The sequence below is a fragment of the Mixophyes fleayi genome, chromosome 12 (genome assembly GCF_038048845.1).
Source record: "Mixophyes fleayi isolate aMixFle1 chromosome 12, aMixFle1.hap1, whole genome shotgun sequence".
In the NCBI taxonomy this organism is placed as follows: Eukaryota; Metazoa; Chordata; class Amphibia; order Anura; family Limnodynastidae; genus Mixophyes; species Mixophyes fleayi.
Genome location: NC_134413.1, coordinates 4,401,543 through 4,429,450, shown reverse-complemented (window position 1 = coordinate 4,429,450; position 27,908 = coordinate 4,401,543). Strand labels below are relative to the sequence as shown.

The 27,908-nt window shown below is 40.4% G+C and overlaps 1 protein-coding gene across 1 annotated transcript in view; it reads left to right on the top strand.

The window, feature by feature from the left end:
* FBLN5 (fibulin 5) overlaps nt 1–26,933 on the top strand; it is a 31,847-nt gene extending 4,914 nt beyond the window's left edge. Inside the window, exons 2-11 of the mRNA XM_075193345.1 lie at nt 638–686; nt 2,771–2,822; nt 5,385–5,627; nt 9,769–9,891; nt 18,251–18,367; nt 19,754–19,873; nt 19,980–20,102; nt 20,920–21,046; nt 22,997–23,192; nt 25,514–26,933. Of these exons, the coding sequence (XP_075049446.1) occupies nt 638–686; nt 2,771–2,822; nt 5,385–5,627; nt 9,769–9,891; nt 18,251–18,367; nt 19,754–19,873; nt 19,980–20,102; nt 20,920–21,046; nt 22,997–23,192; nt 25,514–25,675 (1,312 nt within the window). The 3' untranslated portion in view covers nt 25,676–26,933. The remainder of the gene's footprint in view (nt 1–637; nt 687–2,770; nt 2,823–5,384; nt 5,628–9,768; nt 9,892–18,250; nt 18,368–19,753; nt 19,874–19,979; nt 20,103–20,919; nt 21,047–22,996; nt 23,193–25,513) is intronic.
* The last annotated feature ends 975 nt before the right edge of the window (nt 26,934–27,908 follow it).

Below are 27,908 nucleotides of genomic sequence, written 5' to 3'. Positions count from 1 at the left end.
TATGAGAATTCAGTCCAATTTACACAGAGCAAAATGGCCTTTTACACTGTGTGAAAACTGGTATATAGTCCTAAATACAGTGTAGAGTTTGATACAAACTTAGATATAGCAGCATAGTGGCTCAGTGGTTAGCACTTCTACCTCACTACACTGGTGCATGAGTTCAATTCCCGACCATGACCTTATCTGTGTGGAGTTTGTATGTTCTCCCCGTGTTTACGTGGGTTTCCTCCGGGTGCTCTGGTTTCCTCCCACACTCCAAAAACATACTGGTAGGTTAATTGGCTGCTATCAAATTGACCCTAGTCTGTGTGTGTGTGTGTGTGTGTGTGTGTGTGTGTATGTTAGGGAATTTAGACTGTAAGCTCCAATGGGACAGGGACTGATGTGAGTGAGTTCTCTGTACAGCGCTGCAGAATTAGTGGCGCTATATAAATTAAATGGTGATGATGATATCTCCAGGTGTGTGCGGCATTCGTATCTTCGATGTCCTTTTTCTGCAGGTCCCTGTGAACGCTGATGTTGTCAACTTGTGACTACACAGTTCTAAATTATTGGGGAGACAGCTCTCTGTGACGTTAATAAACTAAAAATAAGGTCTCGTTTGCTAATAATGATTTTCGTGTCTTTGTTTCAGAATATTGGTCCTGATCACACTCTGCCTAACAGATGTTGTACACGCACAGGTAAGCGGTCTGTATTGCACATGGAAAATGTTCTCTTTAAAATGGATTTAAAGAAATGTATTTTATGTGATTACACACAGAAGATTGTGTATTTTTAATATTTGTAATTGTTATCAGCATGATTGAAATCTGTCACTACGTTTGATTAGTCAAGTTAAAATGTAACCTAAATCTGTTAGGTGCCCCCTAGTGGACAGTTCATCTACCAAGCAATAAACTAAAGGGTCACTTAAACTAAAAAGCATGTTACTTTATATAAAATAGCTGCCACTAACCTATATATTAAAGTTCCCATAAACTGGTCCCCGGTACATTTGAGACACTTGACACATTTTTTATTAGCTGGACAGACAAGTGCCACTTTCAGATCTGATAACCTGTAACTTTACATATATATTGTAGAATGGTATTAATAGTTGTTGGTTTTTTTTATGTAACTCTTATATTTTGGGTTTAGGAATTGCTCACTTGAAATAGATAGAGCAAGAATACAATATTTGTATTTGTCATTAATTGCATAACATTGTAATTAGTTGGACGGTGTTTTCTTAAGCACTTAATTGCATGAGATATGTTTATGTATGTAAATCACCTGCGTGCCCCAGACTTTGTTGCAACAACGTTGCTGCTCTCTGTAACACAGTTATTCTTAGAGCTGCAGAGAATCTGAGAAGTTAAAATGTTTGATATAATTTTGAGCAGACCCAGGACGTTGTTTCTGTACGTTTGGTTAACTTCAGACTTCTCGATAACCAATTCTACCCAAATCGTATGTAGTTTTTTTTCCCCCTCCTCACTTTGGGGCGGGGAAACCTCCAGTGTACAGATCGCAGCTTGAGCCGCCTTCTGCTTTTCTGTTTGGAAAATGCAGATTTTGGTTTTGAGATAATCTGTGAAACGTGTATCCAATGTCAATTCCCCAACCGCTGTGTAGTGCGGCCAGCAAGCACAGCTGGCCCAGCGTGGGATCCTTCTTGGCCGATCGCACTCCATCTTCTCTTAAAGGCAATCTGACACCGAAATTCTGTTGCAACCGTTACCCAGAAATTTACATTTTGTTCCGGAATTGATGACTCTTTTTTTCAAAATTTTCATTTTATCTGTCTGCCAGCTCTTCTTTGCTGGCATGTCCTAATGCCGGTGGCACTCTATGCAAATTAGGGGGAGGAGACAGACTTACCAGCCATTATAATACTGTGCAGCCCTTCCTCCCAGTCTTCGCTTTCATTGTGTATTGCCATTAACAGTATCGACCCTGTCCTCCCGGGCAACTCTGGATGGAGTTAGCCAGGTGTCAGTAGCTAAAAATATATTTTATTATTAAAATAAAGCTTCTTTTTTGTTTGCTCCAATTTTTATATATTCTTTAGATTGACCTAAGACTGGCTGACAAAACTTTAAGCCAGGGTTTCCCAAACCCAGTCCTCAGGGCTCTCCAACAGTGCAGGTTTTCCATATCTCCTTGCTGGAGCACAGGTGTATTCATTACTGACTGACACATTGTAACAGATCCACAGGTGGTCCTAATTATGTCACATGTGATCCAGAAAACCTGCACTGTTGGGGAGCCCTGAGGACTGGGTTTGGGAAACCCTGCTTTAAGCTGTTCTTACAGCTGTCAGCCAATATCACTCAACTGCCTCATTTTACTATTGAGGCGAGAGAAGGTTTTCTATCGATGCTACAACATACAGTTCCTTTCCGTCCTCCGGTATATGGCGACAAGGCAGTGCAAAGAAACCCTAAACTTGTGATTGTATATCTCACATGTTATTTACATACAAGAAGTGTCCGCCTCTATTTCTACACATATAATGCTAGTAACAAATGTTTGACTCGATGTAGCGTTGTGTAGATGCCCTCTCAAGGAGGAGGGAGGCCCCTCTACTGCCGTTAGGCTTTAAAAACTTACTACACCCCAATACGAAAAAATAAATTCTTAAGCAAAGCTGGTACCTCTATTTCAGTGGACAGATCCTGTTTCCCAAGTTTAAATACTCCCACACCCCCCTATAAAACCAACTCTGGTGATTTTACTGGTTTTATTATAATACTTTTCATCTCTTTGTTTTTACCATACAAAGCCGCAGTGTTCCAACGGTTTCCAGATGGACAGGACGACCGGGGAGTGTTTAGGTAAGGCCACAACCAGGCAGCTTCACAACTAATGACAATATTTTTGGTGATAATTTTTAAAAATTGCAAACATGTTCTGCTTTGCATTTGAAAACATTTTTCTGCAAATCTAAAGGACGAAAATTGCATAAACAGAGGAAGTAATGGGTTAGATCTGTCAGTAAAGGGGGGGGGACGGGTCATATTTTTACTGATCTGTAATTGTTCTTCCTAACCAGTGAAATGTTGACTGAGCTCCAACTAGCTGCCAGTAACTTTACAAATGTCTGGCGACCATGGAGTAAAGAGATGGAATGTTGGACAAGTGCATGTTTTTGTATTTCAGGAAATACTAAAGAGACATGTTTTTGAAATGTTCTAAAAGTTATCTCACAGTGCCAAATGAATGGTAACATGAGGGACAGATTGGGGTGTCCACCATAATTTAGAGTTTCTTTTTCTTGTGTAAAATGTACAGTTATGTTCTGTGTAGGCTCACGTCCCAATGCAGACTTTACATTAACTTACACACACACTACTCTACGCTTAGAGAGACGGTACGGGGGGAGGGAAGATGCGGGCAGGCTTAGGGCAAGTACAGTAACGGTATGTTCACTTAGTTGCCGGCACAAACAGGGGTAATCAGCCAATGAGGAAGCACATTTGTTTCTGGTTCTCGATCTTTGAAGCAAAATCCGTGTTGTTCATGTCCAAGGGGAATGGGGTCTGCAAAAGTATGTGCTGAACGAAGATGCTTGTAGAACTGCAAGTGCCAGCATATCCTGGCATCCAGAGGTAAATAACATTTGGCTCTCGTATTACTGCGTAGGCAACAGATGGAGAAACACAGGTTGTCTGCCCAGGGTATAGACTGAAACGCTTGTAGTAACATTTATTGGTCACAAGGTGGCGCTGTAGCTCTCTTTACTTACTGGCCAGTGCCATTGCCCTCTGGCATGGAATTTGCATTAAAAAAAACGCAAACCTCATGTGAAAACGCATATAAACATCATATGTTAATGCACATGTCTGATATACGGGTCACATGCAGTATATCCATGGTTAATATGCGCTCCGGATACAAGTGGCATGGCACTCGCCCATTCATGTCCATAGCCCGGTCATGTCAATGAGGTTTCCAATGTTTAGAACCGCTATTAAAATGAATGTGACACGTTCTGCAACTCAATAGAATAATTAAATTAGCGCTAGACCGCCTGGGCTGGTTTCCACTAAGACAGGAGTACAACGACCAACGGGACCCCCTGCTAGAGTGGTAACCCCCCCCAATATTACCAGGGAAAACTGCATTGGGTTTGCCCATAATAGCGGAACTAAACCCAGAATGGTCACGGGGGAAGTCCCTATTAAGATGGGGGTGCAAAAGAGAGTGTCCCACCCCTCCAAGAGACTACCCCCACCATGCAGGAAAGTGCAGGGGCTCTTCCTGGTAGCCCTGGGATGTGGGTACTGGGGTAATGAGGAATATGAGTATTGGCACCCCAGGATAATGGTAAGTGTCTATAAGAGAACCTGCCCTTTATACAAATATCATATAAAACACAAACATTTGTAAATATAAAGTTTATATAAAACTCCCCCTATTCTCTTGTTCACTACAATAAAGAAACATCATTCCTTTTTTTACTGTTTTATCATAAGCCAATGGGAATTCTTGAAGTTTTTATTCCAAAGGGGAACAGCCTTAAATTGTTATCCAAAGGGAAATTCAGGCCAGGTCGTCTTGTAACGCACTGAAAAGAAAAATGAAAAAATAAATATTAAGATGACTCGAACTGCTCCTCACGGTGACTTGCTGCGAAATGAGAGCTGGATCAAAAGACCGGCACACCCCTTAGCAGCTCAGCCAATCACAAGCAGTTTTCTCATGGTAGCCGCAATGTGATTGGCTGGTGGTTAAGGGGAGCCCCAGGGATTGCGTGCTTTAATCACACATCAATAGAGATTAATTAAATCTATCTACACTTTTACGTGCCCAGCCTGCCAAGTTAGAGAGAATTACCTTTCAGCAAGAGATTTCCAGGTAAATGACCTGACAATCTCTTCTGCCAGATAATAAAACGACGTCCTTCTTATTCCCAACTGAAACTATCAAATTCACATCATCTGTTGCATTATAATCTGTGGAAGATGAATAGTGTCATCTAATTCCGTCATATTTATCATCGAAGCATATATAGTACATTAGGCAATTTCACAAATAAAATGAACATTTGAAGGGGATTGTCCATTTTTAGACCCCCCCCCCTCGCTAGTTTTCCCAATACCCCCACACCAGTGTAGCATTTAGGTGCCACCTAATTGGACAGGAGTTGTGATTGTCCAATCAGATGAACTTTAAGTCACTCCCCTCCTATTGTTATACAAGTCCTAGCATTGGAGCTACAGTGCTTAAGGACTCTATGAAAGGGGAACCGTTGACAATTATAAGAAAGAATCTTGTTATTCACCTCCGAAAGCCTCCTTATAGGGCCGTCCCTGGGAACTGAGAGTAATGAATAGATAATAATTATTTGTAAACATGGAATACATTGATGATCTCTTGCTATATCCCATCTCTAGACATAGATGAATGTCGGACCATCGCGGACGCCTGTCGAGGAGACATGATGTGCGTGAACCAGAACGGAGGCTACCTCTGCATCCCCCGCACAAACACCTTGTACAGATCACAATACCGAAACCCCTTCCTCCCAGCCGCCTCACCTCTCTCTCCACCGCTTACTGCATCAAACTTCCCCTCCCCGGCCAGACCCCTCATCTGTCGCTTTGGGTACCACATGGACGAGAACAGTCAGTGTGTGGGTAAGTTCACTGCTGTTATATTTGCAACATAGAACCTTTGTGGTAGAGTTATCAAACCTCCTTAAAAGGAAAAGTGGAGTTGTTGTTGTAGCAACCAAGCTGATTCTCACAATCATTTATCCAGTACATTTTATATAATGATAGCTAGAATCTGATTGGTTGCTATGGGCAACACCTCCACTTTTTAGACAGTTTGATAAATCTGCCATTTTAAACAACATTGTATTTTGGTTTTGTGTGGTATTTGTTTCCTGTTAATCTTCTATTGGCATATAACACTAGGCTTAAATCGGTGTCTACTGGGGCTTATAATGAACTGTGGACTATTACTGAAAATTAAAATGAAATTTTAATTTTCAGTACTAGTCTTTGCATGATTCACGGTTCTTCAATGAATTTGCAGAAAAAGAAGTGGGAATAGTGATAGCAATAACATTTTCCTGACGATTTTCAGCGTAATTCTGCAGCTCTTTTAGTCGGTCGGAAATGCGTTCACGCTAAGAGATAAGTCAGAATAAAAGATTCAAGTGAAATTTCATTCCATTCAATGAAAGAGATTTTTTTTTTTTGTGGAACTTCATTAGGAACATGTGGGAGGTCTGTAGAACAGCAGATGTTTGGTAACCTGTCTACAGCGATATATTAATCTCTTTACAGATCTCCCCAGGATCCTAACTCTTATTCATGTTGTCAGATCTGGCTCAGTCCCCACAGACGCTGACATATTGGAACGGAGTGCTCTCCAGGTGTCCTAAGCATTTCCTGCATTACTAGCTGTACTTGGAGAGACGTGTGCTGTGTAGGACTGACACACTGCTGCTTGTGTTGGCTCAGAGTCGCTGCCTTCCTCGCTTCAGTCTTGTTACCATAGGATACAATTAGCTACAAGTGAAATGTGAACGCCGAATCGCCTTCACTTTGTTACATAGAAAGAGGCTTTTGTTTCTCAATGGAAGATGTGGACACAGAGTTTCCAAACGTCTGTTAAGGACTTGTTGATTATTTATGTCTGTGTGTCAGTAATTTGGGTCTGTGGTACCCAACCTATGGGGTTTGTTTATTATGGGATGAAAAGCCCTATCTGTGGCCATAATGGGTGTATACATCAAGGGGAAACTGCTGGCTGTAAGATTCGCCGGTGAAGCCTATATCAAGTGTAGTCGGCAGAAGAAAATAAATGGAAAAAATGCTTAATTTTTAGCATGTGTTTATTAAATATTTAAAAATATTGGCAACTGTTGAATATCTATTTTATACAATTACATTTTTTTCCGTTTTTTAAAAAAAATAATTAGTGGAGATGAAAGCCCAAATCAGTTGCACTGTGCATGCGTGATCCGGCCACCCGCGAAACGTTAACTCTTACTGCTCTGGGCCAGTACCCTGAGTCAGCTCTCTGGCTGGGGGGGGGGGGGGGGGGGGGTTGGCACTCACAATGAAAGAGAGAGCAGCAGGCGCTCTAAGCTGCCCCCACTGTGCTGACTGCGCTATGGCTGAAGTCTAACTGCGCTGGCAAGTCCGACTCGCTGAGCTCACCCGTGCAGCAGCCAAGTGGCGCTGTCACAGCTCTCGGCACTCCGCCACAATTGTCAGACGGAGCCAGGAATGTTAATGTTTCCGTTGCCTTCCAAACCAATCACTGCAGACCTGCCGTGTCTCTGAGCGCAGGAATACCGTTACGACCACGTGTGCCAGTGTCTCGGCTGTTACTGTCCAGCTCCGCCTTACTCTTCCTGACCTAACTGCCAGGCCAGTCACTTATGTATTTATTTATTTTTAACTTTTTATTTTGAAAGGACATATAGTAAATACACTCGGTGCAGGAAATAAGACAAACACTCGGTCACTTATTTAAATTCAAATAATTTGCTGAGTCACCCGACACTGGAAGCTAAGTGAAGAGTCTTTCCTGCCAGCGAGACTTATGTGGCAGGTGCGGGTGACACAGACGAATGGGTGAATTATGCTCGTCGGTCTTAAAATGGCAATCAAGCAGCACTCCCACTGACTAACCATTAGTTAAATAATTTACATAAAGGACTTACAAATATATTACATTGCCCCGAGATGTTTTTATGAGCTGGCTGGACCACTGGGTGACAAGTTGGTCATGGGGATCTATGAGCTGGTTATAGGAGATCCGTAATATGCTGGTCACTGATACGCTGGTCACTGATACGCTGGTCACTGATACGCTGGTCACTGATACGCTGGTCACTGATACGCTGGTCACTGATACGCTGGTCACTGATACGCTGGTCACTGATACGCTGGTCACTGATACGCTGGTCACTGATACGCTGGTGGATGTTATTAGGGGATGCGAGTGAGCTGGACAAGTGTGTTCCTGCCTGAGAACTTAAACCTGGGCCCTATATACTTTCCTTTTATCTACACTTTAAGAAAAGAGGTTCCTGTAAAGGGATTTTTGTTTTTCATCTCAATTTTTTAACTTTCTCTCCCTTTTCCATATCATCACAAGGCTGTTGTCAGGTGATTTAATTGCAGAAAAATAATTGCTTCCTTCGCCTTGGTAGTACCAATCAGCTTTTCCGACTCTTGCCCAAATGTTCAGTTATCTGTGATATTTCCCAAGGCTCAGACTCATGTCAAAGTGGCAATTTCAACAGACCCTGGATCCTATGGTGGATTAAAATGGTTCAGTTATCAGCTTGAGAAAAGTATCAACTGAGTTTGAAAATTTAAAACTGAAACAATGTTACAAATCATCTTTTAATTGAGGAATATGTTGTATTTATTTTTTTTACAACAATCTACTTGTGAACAGAACAGGGCTGTATTATAACTCCTGCTGACATCCTAATCAAACACAATCCTATAAATGCTAAAAATACAACTAAGAAAGCAAATTACTTCACAATAAAAATAAAAATCCGTTCCTTGGGAAACTAAACCCCCCCCCCCCCGTTTCTGAGCGGTGGATCACAGGGGATTGGAGCAGAGCGCCAGGATATTTTTGGAATGTGTTTGTACCAGACATTGGAGATCGGATTCATATTTGTTGTATGAGAAACACATCCCACTGTTGCGACATGTATTGGCAGCGTCTGACGGAATGCGGCCATTTAACACATTTATAACATTGGAAATGCGGTGTAATAAGTTGTTTCTAAATTATAAACCGCAGATCACATCAGGCAGTGATCTACATGGGAATGATGCTGAGATTTATACCTGGCGTAACATGACCCTTCCTGTAATTTATACGATTATTACAGATCAGTCCGGATTTACATTTTTTGCTTCGCAATGTTTCCAGCGCCGTCCTATCCCATTACCCTCTCCGCTGCCACCACTTTCTATGATCCCAGACCTCGCTGAACCCCATTTATATAAAATACAGTTAAATAACCAGAATTAAGCCCACCGTGCGGTCACAAGGTTATCGTGCATCGCGCTCCCTGCCGATCAGTGACTTGGAGCAGCCACATCGCCAAAGAAATGTAAAAAAAAGAAATTGAAGGGGGCAGGCGGGCCCCTCAGTAGCAGCTGGCCCCCTGGCCTCAGGAACGTTGTCGCTGGTTCCTAGCACACTGGTAGGCTGAATTATCTTTCAGCTGACATTATGTGTGTAGGTGACAGGATCACTTTAACAGCCTCTAAAAAATAAAAATCAGTAATTACATACTGATATCCATACCATAAAACCAAGAAGAACTTTATTCCCCATGTACTTTCTCTTCAGTCTTCTAGAAGCCGCTGTCCCTGGTTTAAGCCCTAACAACCTATAAGATTTGGTTGGTCTTGTACAAATTAGACTAATGAAAGAAAAAGTATTTTTTGGTCGTTACAACACATTAGCACTATGTAAAACGCTTTCACCGAGAAGCCTGAACACAGACAATTGCTCCTAATAAATTCTGTTGTGATTATATTAGTATACAGTTACCATTTATATAATCATTATTTACAGGAGCTTATACAACTATTCATGACACTAATATTATGTATACCTACATTATAATAATGTTATTTGTGCATTATATAGTATACCTCAATGGACTAGATCTCTGTCTAGTCACTGATTGAGAGAGAGACGGACACCTTCCATATGTTGGAGTGACCATAGAAGCATTGGTTATTAGTGGTTATTAATAGTCATGTTTATTTTTGTTTGCAGATATTGATGAATGTGCGAGTGAATCCCACCAGTGTAATCCCACCCAGGTGTGTATAAACACAGAGGGAGGCTATACCTGTTCTTGTACAGAGGGGTACTGGCTGCTGGAGGGCCAATGTTTAGGTGAGTTTCATGAGCTTATGTCTGTATCTGAGTGCAACATGTGTGAACCCAAACTGTACTATAGACAATGACTTATGTAACTGATGGAAATGTTTTATTTATAACATGTGACACATTATTAATGCCTATGTATAATCAGTGCCAGGTGGGTTTACATGCACACTTGGGGAATATGCCTGAAATGTGGATTTTATGATACTATTTGATGTTTTCTGTACTGTGGTTTTTACATGTTTGACATCGCTGTAGCATCTATCTCTATTATGAAGAAAACAAATTGTATTGTCTTTATAAAGCGAATCACGAATTTCCACTATGAAAATTGTTGAATTTCCAATTCTGAGGTTTGTTAAATGCAGAATCTAACTTTACTAATGGTGCCAGAAGTGGGATTATTCCTGCTAGACCAAATCCCAGTGTTTGTTATATTACATCATATAACACTGATTGCCTTTAATTGGATCAAATTACTTAATGATGAGTGAGGGACAGTGGAGGCTTTGAAGGTGAAGTCACCGAAGCAGATGAACCTCAATTCTAAAATGCCTCATTTTTTATATCTCACATGATGATAAAGACCTTTAAATGATTTATTCTGGTAGTGATCTTTCCATGTTTCTTTAATTCACCTTTTACAGAGGTGGGTGACTATAAAATTACAATTCTGGGACATCCAAACAAGGGAAATGTCGTAAGGAGCTATATAGCCCTTTAACTGGGGCTTTTCTTTGGCCGTTTAGAATGTTCCATTTTCTGGAATCATTTGTAACATTAATACTGTCTTCCCTGCGACCAACAGCTCAGAGTCATTATTAACATTCTACAAACCTTTATCAAGTCTGAGAATTTACTCTGAAGCCCCTGCCCAGCAATGTCTGTTCCTGAGAGCGGAACTTTGTGTCACTGACCCCCCCTTCCCCACCAGGTGATATCTGAGGGTCAGGTGGGGGCTCTGTGTTCAGTCTGTGTCTGATAACAGTCACTGCCTCCTAGCAATAACACAAGTAATAGACACATTAAACCCAGATGTGTGCACCGCGTGTCAATGGGAAACATATGTGGCTCAGCCTCTGCGAGAGCACAGAGTAGTAACGGACAATGAAACTGTAACTTTGTAACATCCTCGGCTATAATGTAACTTTATGTAGCATGTAAAGATGAACAGCTGTGTCATTCTTGTGGTTACTTTGGTCTCCTCCATAACTATTCCCCCCCCCCTGTTCTGTTACATAATTACAAGGACTGATCTGATATGAGTCATACACAGTGTTTTACTCTATCCCTGGACGTCACAGGGCTCGATCACAGGGAATCGGATTTATTCCTTGTTTATTTTCAGGCACGGCCAGAGCTTTAAAAGCTACTTTGAATTATGCAGTAATTTCCTCCCCCTATTTGAAGATAGCAACTGGTCTGGAACAATGACTTATTTCCTGGAGACCAAGTTACTCTTAAAGTCTTCATATTATTATTATTATTATTATTATTACTATTATTATTACAGGATTAAGGGTTTATACTGTATTTATGTTTTGGAGATCTATACAGACATTTGGTCAAGGTCCGGTGTAAGGAGTATATTCAGAGTAGGCTGAAACCTGTGCCCACAAGCTGGGCACAACTACCAGGATTAGATCCACTAAAGACTTGTGAAGACAATAGGCAGAGAGCCCACGGAGGAGGCGGGCGGTGTAACTGGTAAGCAACAGTTATAGGTAATGAGAACAGGAGGGAGGAAGGCCCTGATCACTAGAGCTTACAATCTAATGGGAAAGGGGCAGACAAACAGGTGACACATGGGGGTGAGCCAATGTAAGGGAATCTGAGGGAAAGAAGCAAGAGTAGGAGAGATGGAGGATGACGATGGTGAGGTATACTACATGGGGAGGTGGTTACATGGAGGTCTGGTAGGATTTCCTAAACAGGTGGGTTTCAATGACCGTTTGAAGCTTTACTGGCTGGGGGATAGGAGCGAGGGAGATCGTTCCAGTGGGGGGGGGGGGGGGGGGCAGCACAGGAGAAATCTTGGATAAGGGACTGAGATGTGGGGAGGAAAGGCGACGTCATTGGCTGACCGGAGGGGGTGCGAGTATGTATGGGGAGGAGGTTGGAGATTAATGGGGCAGTGGAGTTGGAGAGGACCTTGTATGTGAGGGTGAGGAGTTTGAGGAGGATTCTGTAGTTGAAGGGGAGCCAGTGTAAGGCTTGGCAGAGGCATATGCATGAAATTATGTTAGAGACTTGAGTTTCCCTGAATTCAAAATTACTAGCCAAATTTAAATATTAGAATAATGCATTAAAACCCAAGCTTTTCTTATTAGTCGCAATAGTAGAAATTAATTTCTTGTGATGAGTACACATCAGCAAATCCATTATGATTATATTCACAGGTTACTTGTTAGCCCCCCCCCAAACGCTAATCAATAACCTCACTGCACTATAAAGTTAGCAATGTTAGATATAGAAACAGTTATTCCTCTGAAACCAACCCAGTATAAGACGCCAAAATTGTTCTACCCGTTAAGGTATAAACTACCTCTTTTTAGGAAGAGCTAATAATATCTTATACTCCAGCAGTAGCCCTTCTGAAAGACCAATTCTTCATTTTGCGTATTCTTTTTTAAATTGGCTATGGGGCCACCCAATAATTAGAACGCTGAGGATAGGCAACTCTAAAACGTCAGCATGATGCTGGAGAGTGCTTTGATGAGCAAGTAAAAACAGTATTTTATATATATATATATATATATATATATATATATATATATATATATATATATATATATATTATATTATATATCCGGGGAGTTGAATCATAGACTGTAATATAAATTAAAGCATCTACCAGCCATTATTCTCCTATCAGTGCTTGTCCAGCATGTATAGAGGTACTGAAGTGATTGGTAGATCTAATAATGCTTAAAATTTACAAGATGTGTGTCTCAAAGTGCACACACTCATATACAAATGCTGGTAGTGTGCATTTGGCATTAGAAGGGATGCCATTGGGCAGCAGAATGGTTATGCACATCTCTGATTGTTTTGCAAGGTTTACGTGGTGATGATCAGTCTTCCTCTGTAGTGGAATACTCTGATGTCACATGATGCTCAGTCAATTAGAAATCCGAGGAATGAACAGATATATCCTTGGCGATTCCCACCCCCTGTTCATTTGATACAGGATGTTAAAGTGGAAGCAGTGGGTTAACTAAAATTGAAAAGCATGTAGCCCGTATCCTGAGGAATCACCTCGTGAATATTAGTCAAGCGGTTCCTCAGTGATGTCACTGGTATCTAACAAATTCATACACTGCAAACTGGTTTACTCACAAAAATGGATGTATCCGCTATATATAGGTAAATGTAACGATCCAAGAAAAGGGACCAAAATTATGAACAACATATTAATGGAGAGGTTCGTTAAAAATTATTTACATTTTTTTATTTCAATTTTGGCTACAGGAAAAGATCACTGAAATAAAAAGGAGAATGAACTAGAGAAACCTGGGGATTTTATTTGTGTCAAAGAGTAAACTTATAAATCCCCTTTTATAGTGAAGAAATATGAGTTTCTCTCTCTAGAGGATAAAATGAAAGTATTGTTATTATTTGCTGATTGTTCCAGCGCTGTTATGATGACAATAAGTGAATTCAGCGTGAATGGGATTGTGTGGGAAACTGTTTATACCAACAGCAAGTGAACCATCTGAAATAATACACATGGATGCAGAGAGAACAAAGGCTGCACTGTTATACAATGTTTCCATCTCTCAGATAAATATTGGTGTCTCCAACACACATATTACACTTCATTCCTATCACTATTATGTAACTGCTGTCTCCTGTGGTTCTGCCCTCTTGCAGCCCTTACACTCTGTCTCTTCCGATCTCATGTCTCACCTGTCCTGTGTCTGTCTCTATCTTGGCTTTTCCCTCACAGGACCCTGTCTCTTCTCAGTTATTTTGTTATTGGTCTTAATTTTGTCCACGTGTCCCCATTTTTGAGTGGGTGTGGATCATCAGAATGTTCACAGCAGCACAAACTATTTCAGGATATGAATATGCTTATCCTGTTGGAGATAGTGACCTGTCCACTTGTTTGATTGTGTTAGTGAGGACAGGGCTGCATGTGACAGGGGCAGTGACATGATGTGAGGAGGGGAATGGAGGCAGCAAGAAGCCACAGACTGAAAGTTAAATAGTGGAAGGAGCAGGGTCCCCCAGCAGCACAGAGTATATCAGGAGATGAGTGATGTGTCAGTGAGGACAGGGCTGCATGTGACAGGGGCAGTGAGATGATGTGAGGAGGGGAATGGAGGCAGCAGGAAGCCACAGACTGAAAGTTATATAGTGGAGGGAGCAGGGTCCCCAGCAGCACAGAGTAGTGATGTGAAGCACCAAACAAAAGAAAATGGAGGGGTCCTATGTACCTCCTAAATGAAATGAAGTTCAAATATTAAACTTATTCCAGGTTCTAGCGATAATTTAATTTTGTGGCTTGGAAAACAAATATGATCAGTTTCTGCTCTTTCCTAAAGTAATTCTGAAAAATTGGGAACAACATTTCATCTGCTATTGACCATGACCTTTTCACTTTAGAGCTAGGGTAGTCTGGCGCAAATTTGCTATTTGTGTTGGTATAATTGTTATTTCATACTTTCCCCACTAGAGGGAGCATTCAGCCGCCTTCATATCTACCTACTGTAATAACTATTAATAGATCATGGCATTTAACTGACTTTATTATGTTGATTAGAATTAATAAGAGTGTTTTGTGACATCCATGAAACTTTAATGAATAGGAATCTTCAAAGTATCTTTTTATTTTTATATAAGTAACTATTTTCACTAACGATTATAAGATTACTACTTCTTTAAAATCAACACTTGTAACTTCAGCCAGTTTTGATAAGTTCAGGCTCTTCCCAAGGAGTGGTCATTATTCTCCCCAGGTGGGAAACAGGGCATGGCAATGGGCTCCAAGTTTGCCCTGAGTTATGCTTCTTTTTTTTAGTATGAATCTTTAAGGATGTAAATATTTGGAATAACAACCCCCACCAGAAGTATCTTATAATGAGGCAAAGATAAATAGACAGGATATTGATTGTTTGCTTTTGTTGGGGGGGGGGGATGGTAATTTATTGGATTACGTTTCAAGTATATCGAAACAAATGATCTCAATGTAGCACTCACAGATTCATTTTATAGAGTGAAAATTACCTTTTTGGATTTAAATTTCTTTATTGTAACTGATTGTTGGGGCACGCGTACTAAACACAAACCAGTAGACTATAACAAATTTATACCGGTTACCAGCAGTCGTCATTCCAATTGGTTTAATGACAGTTTAAGAAAATAAAAAAACCAGTTCAGAACAAATCTCTTCTTAGTGAAATTATAAAAAAATGAAACTATAGACAAAGCATTCAGTGAAGCACAGAAAATTGACATATACTCTATTGTCCTATAAAAATAGGGACATAGGCCCCAAGACGGCGTATACTACGCCTTTCATAACCAGTTTAGTACTGCCTCTAAGACTGCCTTTTAAATATTGTCAGTTTCTAATAAGGGATGAGACACTAATACATTTATTACCCAAGCTAAATTGTATATAATATGAGGATATTATTTATTTTACTCTTTTATATTTCAAATATTAACTTGTATGTTTTATTATTATTATTATAGATGTCTTACACATCAGACCTACTGGTTTATTTGTTATTTTTAGTCTTTATAATTTCATTTTTTATTTTTTTTCTAAAGAACTTTAAAAGAACTCTAAAGAGCTTTATTCTACAGATTATCATGTAGTATGTGAAGAACACGTCTAGGGTTCTGTATATGTCATACATGATCGGTGAATAGAATTCCCACCCAATCAGCCCAGTGGGCACTGGGCACTGCCCAATAAAATACGGGTGTAATGTGTCAGTTACCCCAGCAGGGCTTCTCAATAAAGCCCTGCACAACAGGGGAGAGGAAGAGGTATGTGCATATCATATATGTATGATAATGATGGAGGCTGAAAAATATCTTTCTAGGTACTTTTGTGTTTAATAACTGAACACACAAATGATTCACATATAAAATTCTGCTACAGAAGTCTACTCGCTTGTAAACAAATGAAACAATCTTTATGGGATGTTAACAAGTCCCTCCTACGCGTTTGTCAAACTTTCCTAGAGTTCATTACATTGTATCTACCTTTTATTGATGTAACTAAGTCGCGTCTTCGCTTCCTCTAAGACAAAGTTTATTGCAGGATAAAACGTGTTTACTCTGAGTCTTGCTCTATAAAGACACATTAGTATGTCATATGTATCATATTTCTACTTTATAAATATTGCTGCCTTTTCATTTGTTATATATCAATAAAGGACATTGTATAATACAAATATTTATCAGTTTATAAAAAGGATTGTTGCCTAAACCAGCAGGATAGTTTCGCATTTAGATCTGTTTTTTGTGTTACTGTATTTACTAAGAGTTGTAGAATAAGTCTCTGTACTCTCAGCTGATTTACGGAAATTTAGTATTTGTTTAGGTTTTTGAGTAAAGATCATTTACAAAAATTAAGTTGTTAAAGCCGGGAATGGAAGAATATCCAATATATTAAATAATTGTCCATGTCACATTATGTCTGTATCTGCAGATCATTGCACAGTTTCACAGTTCATATGGGGGCAGGAAAGAGGGACATTAGGGTGTAGGCTGTGGCTACAAGGAGCTTGGTCTACAGGTGTGCCAGCCATTCACTGGGCATTCCATGATTGTGTCTTTTGACGCCATCATTGATCCGGCTCCTTAGTATCCCTGATTGACTGATTCGGTCTGGGAGTCTTAGCAGCCTATTGTAATAAATGTTTGGCCGATCACCAATACTCTCTCTGGCACTTCAGCTTTTCTGGCAAATGACAGATTGCCAGTTCTGGCCGGAGGTAATGGTTTGTTCTGTGCTGGCACAGATTCGGGCCATGGGAGTCCACGCTACATGAAAACTGCGCGATTTGTCTAACAGCTCTGACCCAATCAGTATCACTTAGAGCTGCCTTATCCAGCACAGCAGGCAGTCTCCAGGAGGCCACAAGTCCTAGGTGCTCTTAGAGCATAGAAATTCCCACCAATCCCACAATCTAGACAACGAAGTAACCATATATTAAGTCTCTTAGCCTGCAGAATGATCGTAGATTGGGGTCCTTTCCAGAGACTGAAGAGGTGTAAACGTATCTCAGAAACAATGTTCGGTAGCTCTGTCGTGAAGGGGCAGAAGCACCATGTGTGAAATACTGGCATTGTCCACAGAGTAACCGATGAAACGAAGAAAAGGCAGGAGGGAAAATTTTCTCTTTTAGATTAGCAGATGCTGAAAGTACAGGTTGCTGGAGAGGTCAAAACTAGTGTAAAATGTATTCGGAAGGGATGCATGGAACCAGGGGTGCCAAGAATGACGAGCAGGTACAAAGTGCTTGACCTGTCTAGTGGGGGAGCAACCAGCCTGGGGTAGTTATGGAAGGGGCCCCAAGAAACTGCCCCCCTTTTTTTGCTGTGATATCACCCCCCTCTGCCATTACATGATATGTCCATGTCTGCCAGCTATACTTGTTTCTTCTTCAGAATGCTTTTGAAGAGGAAGATGTAGGTAAAAAACAACAACTATTAGATACATACATAAAAAAGGTATTTAACTTGCTATTTAAACAAGCAAAAACCATCTGTTGGATTGCTGCTGTAATGTGTTATTACAAAAAAAAAATGTTTTAAATGTTTGCTAGTGTCCCGAATCACTGTTGTTTCTTTGGAAGGGGGACAATTATTAATAGCCGCCTTGGGCCCAGGATAGATTGACACCAGCTGTTATTACAGTACAATCTCTGTAATAAGCTCAGGATTCACAATTGCAGTAAATTCTCCCACGTGGATATGAAGAACTGGTTATAATTAAGTGTTAATTGTTATGTTTATACTTCATAATAATTCTGATAAAAAAAAAATCAAATCCATTGTAATAGAAATGTTTTTATCAAAAGTTCTTTGTCCTTTATAATACTTTTTCCTCAATTATTAACTGTTACATTGCTATGAAGTGAAACTACGGAGGCCCATTTCTCTTTATAAAAGAGCCAAATACTGAAATTAAACTATATCTCATTTAGATAAAATCTTCTTGTCAAGTTCACCATTGTAATTAAATTCTGTCCCTTGTATTCATTCCGCTTCATTGTCACACACATTATAGATTTCAGGTGCGATGAACTCTGAAGAGGAGGAGGCTGCTCACAAGAGCTTACAATCTAGAGGGCTCTCTGAGAAGGGGACGTTTAAGAAATAATATTTTTGTTTTGGTTTTTTTTAGACATCGATGAATGCCGCTACGGGTACTGCCAGCAGCTATGTGCCAATGTACCAGGATCGTATTCCTGTACGTGTAACCCTGGGTTTGTGCTGAACTCTGACGGAAGGTCATGCCAAGGTATGTGGAGGTCAGAAGGTGGTACGGGCATTGTGGTTTAGTCTTTTCAGTAACGTCTCCTGTGACAGACCAGGGATTCAGCTGGTAGATCTGGATTACTCTGCTGATGCTTTTAACCTCTTCTATGCTAGGGGAAAATAGGGATCCAGCAGTCTACAGAAGTAATAAACTGTATTTCATGAAATATGTTTTCGTAATCATGTATAATGAGATTAATCTGTGCTCACCAACTGCTAAAATCATTTTTAAAACCTGCTACAGCAAATCTGACAAAGTGACTTTAAAACCTTGATTATCTCTTGAGGCTTAATGACAGAATTTATGACTACAGTCTAAGGGCCTGATTCATTAAGGATCTTAAATGAAGAGGTATCTTATTTCAGTCTCCTGGACAAAACCATGTTACATTGCAAGGGGTGCAAACTAGTTTTCTGTTTTGCATATAAGTTAAATACTGACTGTTTTTTCATGTAGCGCACAAATACTCGATAGCTTATTTGTACACTGAAATATAAAGTTGATATTTGTGTACTACATGAAAAAACAGTCAGTAGTATTTAACTTATGTGCAAAACAGAAAACTAGTTTGCACCCCTTGCATTGTAACATGGTTTTGTCCAGGAGACTGAAATAAGATACCTCTTCATTCAAGATCCTTAATGAATCAGGCCCCAAATCTGTAGTTCATCATCATCACCATTTATTTATATAGCGCCACTGATTCCGCAGCGCTGTACAGAGAACTCATTCACATCAGTCCCTGCCCCATTGGGGCTTACAGTCTAAATTCCCCCCCACACAGACACACACACGGGTCAATTTGATAGCAGCCAATTGACCTACCAGTATGTTTTTGGAGTGTGGGAGGAAACCGGAGCACCCGGAGGAAACCCAGGCAAACACAAGGAGAACATACAAACTCCACACAGATAAGGCCATGGTAAGGAATCGAACTCATGACCCCAGTGCTGTGAGGCAGAAGTGCTAACCACTGAGCCACTGTGCTGCCATCATTCTACAGACTGATAGATTTAAAAGTCAGACAGATTTAAAATTTCAGGCATAAGTCCTATATCAGGTTTTTGGAGTTAGGACGGTAAAAGGCAGTAACTAAATGGAAACCAAGTATCTACGTTTACAAAGCGCCATTAATAAGCAATGAGACCTGCCTTGGATTGCATCTGTGGTATGAGCGATGCAGAGGTATATGTCTCTAGTACCAATAAATGTTATATATACACAGCTGAGTCCGACAAAGCTGGTGGTCACGGATATTTATCACAGTAATTAGCGATTATAAATTCTACAATATATATTGTTGATGTAAGCACACCTGAGTCTCTGTGGGATTATCTGTATATTAACGTATAATTCATGGTGTTCTAGATGTAGATGAATGTACCACGGAAAATCCCTGCGTTCAGAGCTGCGTTAATACGTACGGATCCTACCTGTGCCGCTGTGAGTCCGGCTACGAGCTGGAGGACGATGGCATAAACTGCAGCGGTAAGGCTAGAAAGACACTTGTGTGACTGATATCTTGGTCCTGTCTCAGTGTGATATTTGGGTACCAGACCTTAGACGCTACTTGTGTATAATTTGGTCCTTCCAGATATGGACGAGTGCAGCGTTTCAGAGTTCTTGTGCCAACACGAGTGCGTCAACGGGCCGGGATCCTACTACTGCAGCTGTCCGTCGGGTTACATGTTGCTGGATGACAGCAGAACGTGTCAGGGTGAGTTACCAGGAACGAGGATAATGTTATAGAGCGTCACCATATTGTGACAGGGAGACAAAGTGTCACTGGCTGTGATATGAACAGTCCATGGGAAATCCGTGTGCGCCCAAATGGACCGGATCCAACACATCACAAACCGTGATGTGATTTGTTTTTCGTGACTGCCTGAAAATACATTTTGCCCATAAATGCGGCAATCAGTCTTTGTGATTTAACTGCTCGGGTGAAGATCCATCCAGTCTGTTCACCCACGCAGGGGCAGCTCAAAGGGTAACGCAAATAAAACCTAATGTTGCCTAATTAAGCTCCATAGGCTGGGTACGACAACTTGCTGTAATAAATCTTCATATTAGAAATAGGACTCAAACACTGTTTATAGGTTTTAAAAAAAAAATAGGTGCAGTCCACAGTATGTGTGCATGGTTAGATATTGCTAAGGAAACTGTCAAATAGCAGCAACAGTGTGTTTCTTACTTTCCAACAAGCAATTTCAGGCATAAGTCCTATATCAGGTTTTTGGAGTTATGACGGTAAGTTGTACTATGCAGCCCAACTGTATTATATTAATTATGCAAAAACAACAACATTGAGTACAGTTACCGTTTATTAAGACAGTGAATTAGATGTCTCTGCTTGATAGAAAGAACAGTCTATTGAATTAGTGGCTGTTGATATGAGAGAAACAAATGTACAGGTGTGGAATGGTTCAGGCTTACGGCTGTAACGTGGTGCGTGGATCCGTCTGATAGCCGTGTGTGTGTGTGTGTACACTTGGCGCCCTCGGAGTGTTTCACGTACAGCGTTTGTCTTACAGATGTTGACGAGTGTGATACAAGGAACAACACGTGTACTCCACAACAGACATGCTTAAATATCCCTGGAACCTATAAGTGTATAGATCCTGTGCGCTGTGAAGAACCGTACATCCAGCTCAATGATAAGTGAGTATTTAAGTTATAACAAGGGTCTAAGGTGGAATTTAAAACAACGGATATATTGAGTAATGCAGTACCGTGTTTGATCAGCAGGTGGCGATTTGCTCCTTCTTATATGCTCCCATGCTTTCAAATAGATCTCAATCTTGATGTATAAATGGTATTATGTCTCCATTCTATGTAGAGAGATAAATACAAAGCAACAACATAGTGTGACATTGTTATGGAAAAAACAGCAGCAAGTCCAGCACCACTTGGTATGTTCTGATGATTATGTTGTGAGAAAATAGAAAAAAGAACGGACAACACCCTGTGGTAATGGACACTGTAGCCCCTTTAGGGTATGTGTTTACCAAAGCGGATCAGATCATGCGCCTCTTCAGGACTCCTATAGCTGTATCTCCCGCCTACAATCAGCTGACCTGGATCCCTCATCAGAAACCATGTATCAGGAGACAGAAATGAAAGCAGATATCTTGCGCATTATCCTCTTTAGTATAAAAATGCTTTTAATACAAAACTCTAAAAACCATGAAAGATTTAAATGTATGGTATCACCAAACAGAACATATGGATGCGCCCATACCAGAAATCCATGGGAAACAACGTCTGAATCGTACACTCACAGATGTCACTCTAACAGTCCAGATATGCTGGAACCCAAAAAGGAATCACTGGTCCGGTAATCCACCCGTCACCAGGCGTTGTTAGTCAGCTGATTCTAGGAGGGAGATACAGCTAAAGGAGTTCTGAAGAGGCGCATGATCTGATCCGCTTTGGTAAACACATACCCTAACAACATAATCATCAGAACATACCAAGTGGTGCTGGACTTGCTGCTGTTTTTTCCATAACAATGTCACACTATGTTGTTGCTTTGTATTTATCTCTCTACATATAATGGAGACATAATACCATTTATACACATCAAGATTGAGACCTATTTGTTAGTATGGGACCACATGTATGAATGCCCAAGTGTACAAAGAAGGGAGCGCAAGTGTATGTATTTATATATTTGTTGATTACATTGTATTTGGTTTGGAATATTGTGGATGTTCCAGGTACAAGCACAGCTGTGTATCTGAGGTGAGCGCCCATTATAGAGTCCCACATTGTATTTATAACTTCTTATATGCTGTCTGCACAACAGGAATGCATATGGGTTCTTTTAAGATAATATAATATCATTGTCATTTTGCACAATATCTTTTTATATAGTAATTTATGATCTCATCTGAGATTTGCCATCAAGCAAAATGGCAGCTCTCAGCAGCCTTATTCCCAGAGCCGTAATTCTAGCTCCCGGGGCGAGAAAGACAAATGCCGCCCCCCCCCCAGCCCTCAATTTTAACCAAATTAACCTAAAATATTCCTAAATTGCGCCCCCCTTCAGCGTTGCGCCCTGGGCAGTCGCCCCTGTTGCACAGCCATAGTTACAGCCCTGCTTATTCCAGCAGTTTTGCAAAGAAGTATCACCCAGCGCAGCTAGTGGTGTAAAATGCTTTGGTTCAGTCATTTAAGGCCCCCTCCATCACACGGACCATGAGAGGGTGGCAGCAATACAGAGATTGGTACTGGCTGGTGCACAGACAGCAGTATGCATCTGATGGGACGTATGCCGAGTGTGATATTGATACACCAAGTATATATTTTTTTAAATGCATACAGTTTGTGTTCACAAAACTTCCTCTGCCCTCAAAGTAAAATAAACAATCAATCTGTCAGCAACACCTAATGGACAAATCCTCACGAAGAAATGGTAACTATCCAATCACTTCTCAGCTAAGCACGTATCAGATATGTGAGGACCAAAGTAATATCATTGGTCTAATAACATTTAGTATACAAAGCGCCTTAAACCTTTGATAACAGAGTGTAACAGTGTCACCTTATAGACCGGTAAAGACCAGCGTGTAATGATGGGATAATGTGGTATCTCTCTCTCCGTTGTAGTCGGTGTATGTGTCCCGTGGAGAATCCCACTTGCCGGGATCAGCCCTTCACCATTGTGCACAGACATATGGACATCGTCTCCAGCAGCCGAGTCCCTGTGGACATCTTCCAGATGCAGGCGACCAGCCGCTACCCCGGAGTCTACTATATCTTCCAGATCAAGTCTGGCAACGAGGGGAGAGAGTTCTACATGAGGGTAGGAAAGACATGAACCCCAAAACACGTCAGCAGACCCCTGCTAACCCGCCGTGTTCGTTCTGTGAAGACAATAGAACCCTTCCCCAAACCTGACCTAGACGCAGGACACTACGCCCCCCCCAACCTGACCTAGACGCAGGACACTACGCCCCCTCCAACCTGACCTAGACGCAGGACACTACTTCCCCCCCACCCAAAATTGACCTGACCACTTGACACTACACTGCCCAAACTGATTACTGGACATGATTATAATAGGATTCTGTTATAAATGGAATCAGTAACAAACAGTGAAAGCTAAATAAACAATGTGAAGTACTAAGTCGCTGGAGGGAATTTTCCAGCCACTACTACAGTAAATAAAACAATATAATAGCACTAAACTAACTCCAGGAGCCAAGATTACTTGATCATATAAAAGATTTTAGTAAAGAGACAAAACAATTTCAGCAGCATCACAAATTTAAGCAGCAAAAAAACATTTGTGTAACTGATAATTAACCACTAATTTCTCAAAAATCAACCCATCTTATTAATTCACAAACACATCCATACAATCTATATAAAAATAATACATGCTACTACAATGTATCCGTTTCCCATTCTGTCAGAGAATAGAAGTAGTAATAAAAATAACTTTGCTACTGTATCAAACGTTTATAAACCACTGAACTGGTATTTGAAATGTTCTGTTCAATTGACCGGTTCATAATGGCATTAGCCTCCCAGATTTGCAAAAGGAATAAAAGTTTGAATGGTACAAGTAAGGGTATTTCTTATTTTTTATTTATTTGCTATAGATCCTAAATAAAAGATGTTAAACAGAAACTCGGAGCAGCGTCCCTACCAGCACTCAGGTGCTTGTTCTCTTTATCCATCCATAATAAGATTAGCATAACGTGGAGCGAATCTAGTGCCCATGGCCGTCCCTGGTTTCTGCTAAAATCAAACATAGATTGAATGTGAAAATATTGTGAGTGCAAATAAATTTGATGGAATCCACAGTAAAATTACATTGCCTCTCCCAAATCCCCACAACTTGAGATAATAGGATGTGATTAGTATCCCCACATTGTAGGGAATGTTGGTATAAAGGGACTATACATCACATCATCATTTATTTATATAGCGCCACTAATTCCGCAGCGCTGTACAGAGAACTCACTCACATCAGTCCCTGCTCCATTGGAGCTTAGTCTAAATTCCCTAATATAGACACACACTCACACACAGACACAGAAGGAGACAGACAGGAAGACAGAGAGGGAGAGACTAGGGTCAATTTTGATAGCAGCCAATTAACCTACTAGTGTGTTTTTTGAGTGTGAGAGGAAAACCACGCAAACACAGGGAGAACATACAAACTCCACAAAGATAAGGCCATGGTCGGGAATCGAACTCATGACCCCAGTGCTGAGGCAGAAGTGCTAACCACTGAGCCACCGTGCTGCCCACATCACATCCAGTAATAAATGTCCCAAAGAATAGAGGAAAGAGATTTTAATAGGGACAAAGTGATGTCCTTAATATAGAATTTCACTTACTCCTCACCCACTATCCGTGGGTTATAATGATTGTTTTATCAGCCACCAAATGCATTTTTCCCATATTCTCCTCCATCACTACTCACCAGAAGGTGGCAGCACTGTGCTGCAGACCGCTCTGTACATGTTACACAGATATTGTGGGTCGGCTGATCAGATAAACCACTGCTATGGCCTGAACTTTATTATCTGGACATTTTCCGTAAACTTGCAAACGGATTGTTAACTAATGAGTTTTCCATACATTCCAGACCTTATATATTTAGCACGAGCACACAGTCCGTGACGCATAGAGGAGCCGTTTGCTATTTTTATAGTTCAGTAAATAATAGTAGTTTCCATTCTTCAGGCCTAGACAGGTGAACACAGTAGTGTTACATTTACCCGCTTGAGACAGTGAAACACAACATCCTGTTTCGTGTGTGCTCGTATGTTGGGTTATATTGTCATATTTGTGTCTTTGTCAAAGATCAAGATCGATGTGACACGTGGAAGAAATAATTGGAAATAAACGGGCCTTGGGGCAGGACGGGATGAACTCATTGTTATATTATGACAAGTTTCAGAACGTTGCCAGTATTGTAGGCGGTGGGCGAGGATTAATGCTATAAACATTGTGAACGTGCCGCTGCGCCCTAGATCATGTCATGTGACTGTGGGATGCCTCTTGCTGTAGTTTCCACGTGTCTTAATGAAGTTGGGTTAATGCTACGTCCACGGTCTGTTGCTCATCTTTCTTGTCTAATCAGATTTCTCTCCTTTCTCCCTTGTACAGCAAACTGGGCCCATCAGCGCCACCTTGGTAATGACGCGACCAATTAAAGGACCCCGTGACCTGGTCCTTGACCTGGAAATGATCTCCGTGAACACCGTGGTTAACTTCCGAGGCAGCTCTATCATCCGGTTGAGGATATTTGTGTCTCCGTATTCATTCTGAGCCAGCACTGTTTTAGTACCACAGTATTCCCCCCTTTCCTGACGCACAGTTTCCTGAGCTATGAACCAAAAATGGAAGTTTACCTGTAGATAAACTTGTGTAAATAGGCGTTTTAAAGAGAGACGTAATATTCTTCCAAACTTTATATTTGCAGGAATCATCAAATCATCCCATATAGAATTTTATTTAATGAGAATTGTTCGAATCATTCACTGGACATCAGAATAGTTAAAATAACGTGTTTTTGTTTTGTTTAATTTTATGGGGTTTTTAAGATTTTTTTTGTTATTATTTTCTGGCTGATGAAACCTCTAGCAGTTTGCTGAGAATATGTAGACAAAGTGCAGCATTCTATATTCCTAGGGTTGTATAGGAAAAGTGTTGGTCTGTGTCTGCTAGTTCTCCCTATAATGCAGTAACATCGCCTCCTTCAGGTTTTCAAGGGTACTGCACATAGGCTGAGGTTTCAACAATGAGAATATTAATGAAGGAAAAATGCTTCTAACATTCCAGTTACAATTCCTTCCTGATCATGCAGTGAGTTAAGATCATTGCTAAGGACCTCAGCACAGACGTCTGTTTCATGTTAATGTCTGTGCAACAATTCAATATAATATACAAATTAATAGATACACTTAAAAACCCCAGGATAATGCAAAATGTGTACAAATGACCTGAGATGTCTTGATCTATTCACTACACAACAGCGCTACTTAAATAAGTTATGTGGTTTACATAAAAAAAATAAAAATAAATCCTTTTTGTAACAATTTTGAAATCGGTGGCGTTAAAGTGATTGCGGACACACAGCCAGACCGACAGACCGACCAAGAGACTGATGGTAAAACTTCAATCACGACAAAATGTTTCAGCTTCACATTAATTTATTGCATTTTAATGAACGCAATGAAAAGACAAAAATAGACATACAACAATAACTATGTAATCAATGTCACATTGACTGAACCCAGTAGATAATATATATTATGACATCATTACACCATTCATTCGTAATAAGGTTTAAATTCCTGTATAGAAGTAATATAGAGGATAAGATTTTGGGGGTTTTCTATGTCGTCCTAATGCAGGAATTTCACGGTATCCTTCTGGTCTGTCCCTTATACACCAGAGATTCTCCTTCCAGCCTTCACATGTCTGCGGATTCTGTTGCGTCAGGAAAGGGTCTTATTTAAACAATACACTTTTTTTTTTAATGTTTTTGTTTACTTGGAAAATAAAATGGAATTTATTAATGGAAGCTCGTTCTTTTTTTGTGAAGAATTTCATTAAAGAAAATGTTTTGGAAAATGCATCGACAATCAGACATTCATTCTACACCTCGTACCTTGAAACAAAAATAGCCATCAGCCATTCAGTGTTACATTCTCTGCTACTATTTGCACTATACATGGAGGATTCATCTATGGGGACTGCTATGTATTACCAAAAAAAAAAGTGCAAAGCACTGTTGATAGATAAGGCAAATACTTTAATTGAAGGTTTAATAAATAGGCCCCATAGTGTGGTACAATAGATAAAGAGTTGGGGAGGATAGAGGAAGGTGCTGGGTGCACGGTTGGGGTAAGAGATGGAGAATGGAATGAAGGGAGAACGAACAATTAGAAGAAAAAAATGAAAACCAGGCAGAGTGAACATAAAATGGGAAATATAAAGATGCTTCAATGAGTTATAATAGCAGGGAAAGGATTATATATAATGTGCAATTAAGTAAACAAAGGAAGGAATAGAAAGTGGAGGATTGATTGAGGTTTCCCAGTCTGTTAAATGATAAATAGTAATTTGCATTAAAATTGTGGAGAATGAGGTCAGGTCTATGATCGCACACTGCAGAGATTGTCACTTATTTCACTGAATTTCTAAGAGAAATACATTGTTTCACCAGGGGTGCCTGGACGTTTGCACACAGCAGTAATACACAGTGGTACAGGAGTTATTGATCTCATCACAGAACATAATGCACAAGAAAATACCACAGAACTTTTGGTTTAAACATTTTACTGAGCTGTTGTACCAATGTTTAGGTATAATGACCAAGTGAGGCAAGAAATGTACACAAAAGCTACATGTCTACTAATACTAAGGAGGTGTCTGATAAATTCTTAATTTTGTTTTTCTCGGCGCTATAAAATGAAGTTATGTCCCAGCCAATAAAATCAGAGGAATTAGGATTCAGAGTCAGCTGACTAAACCACTGGGACGTGGACCAACCGGA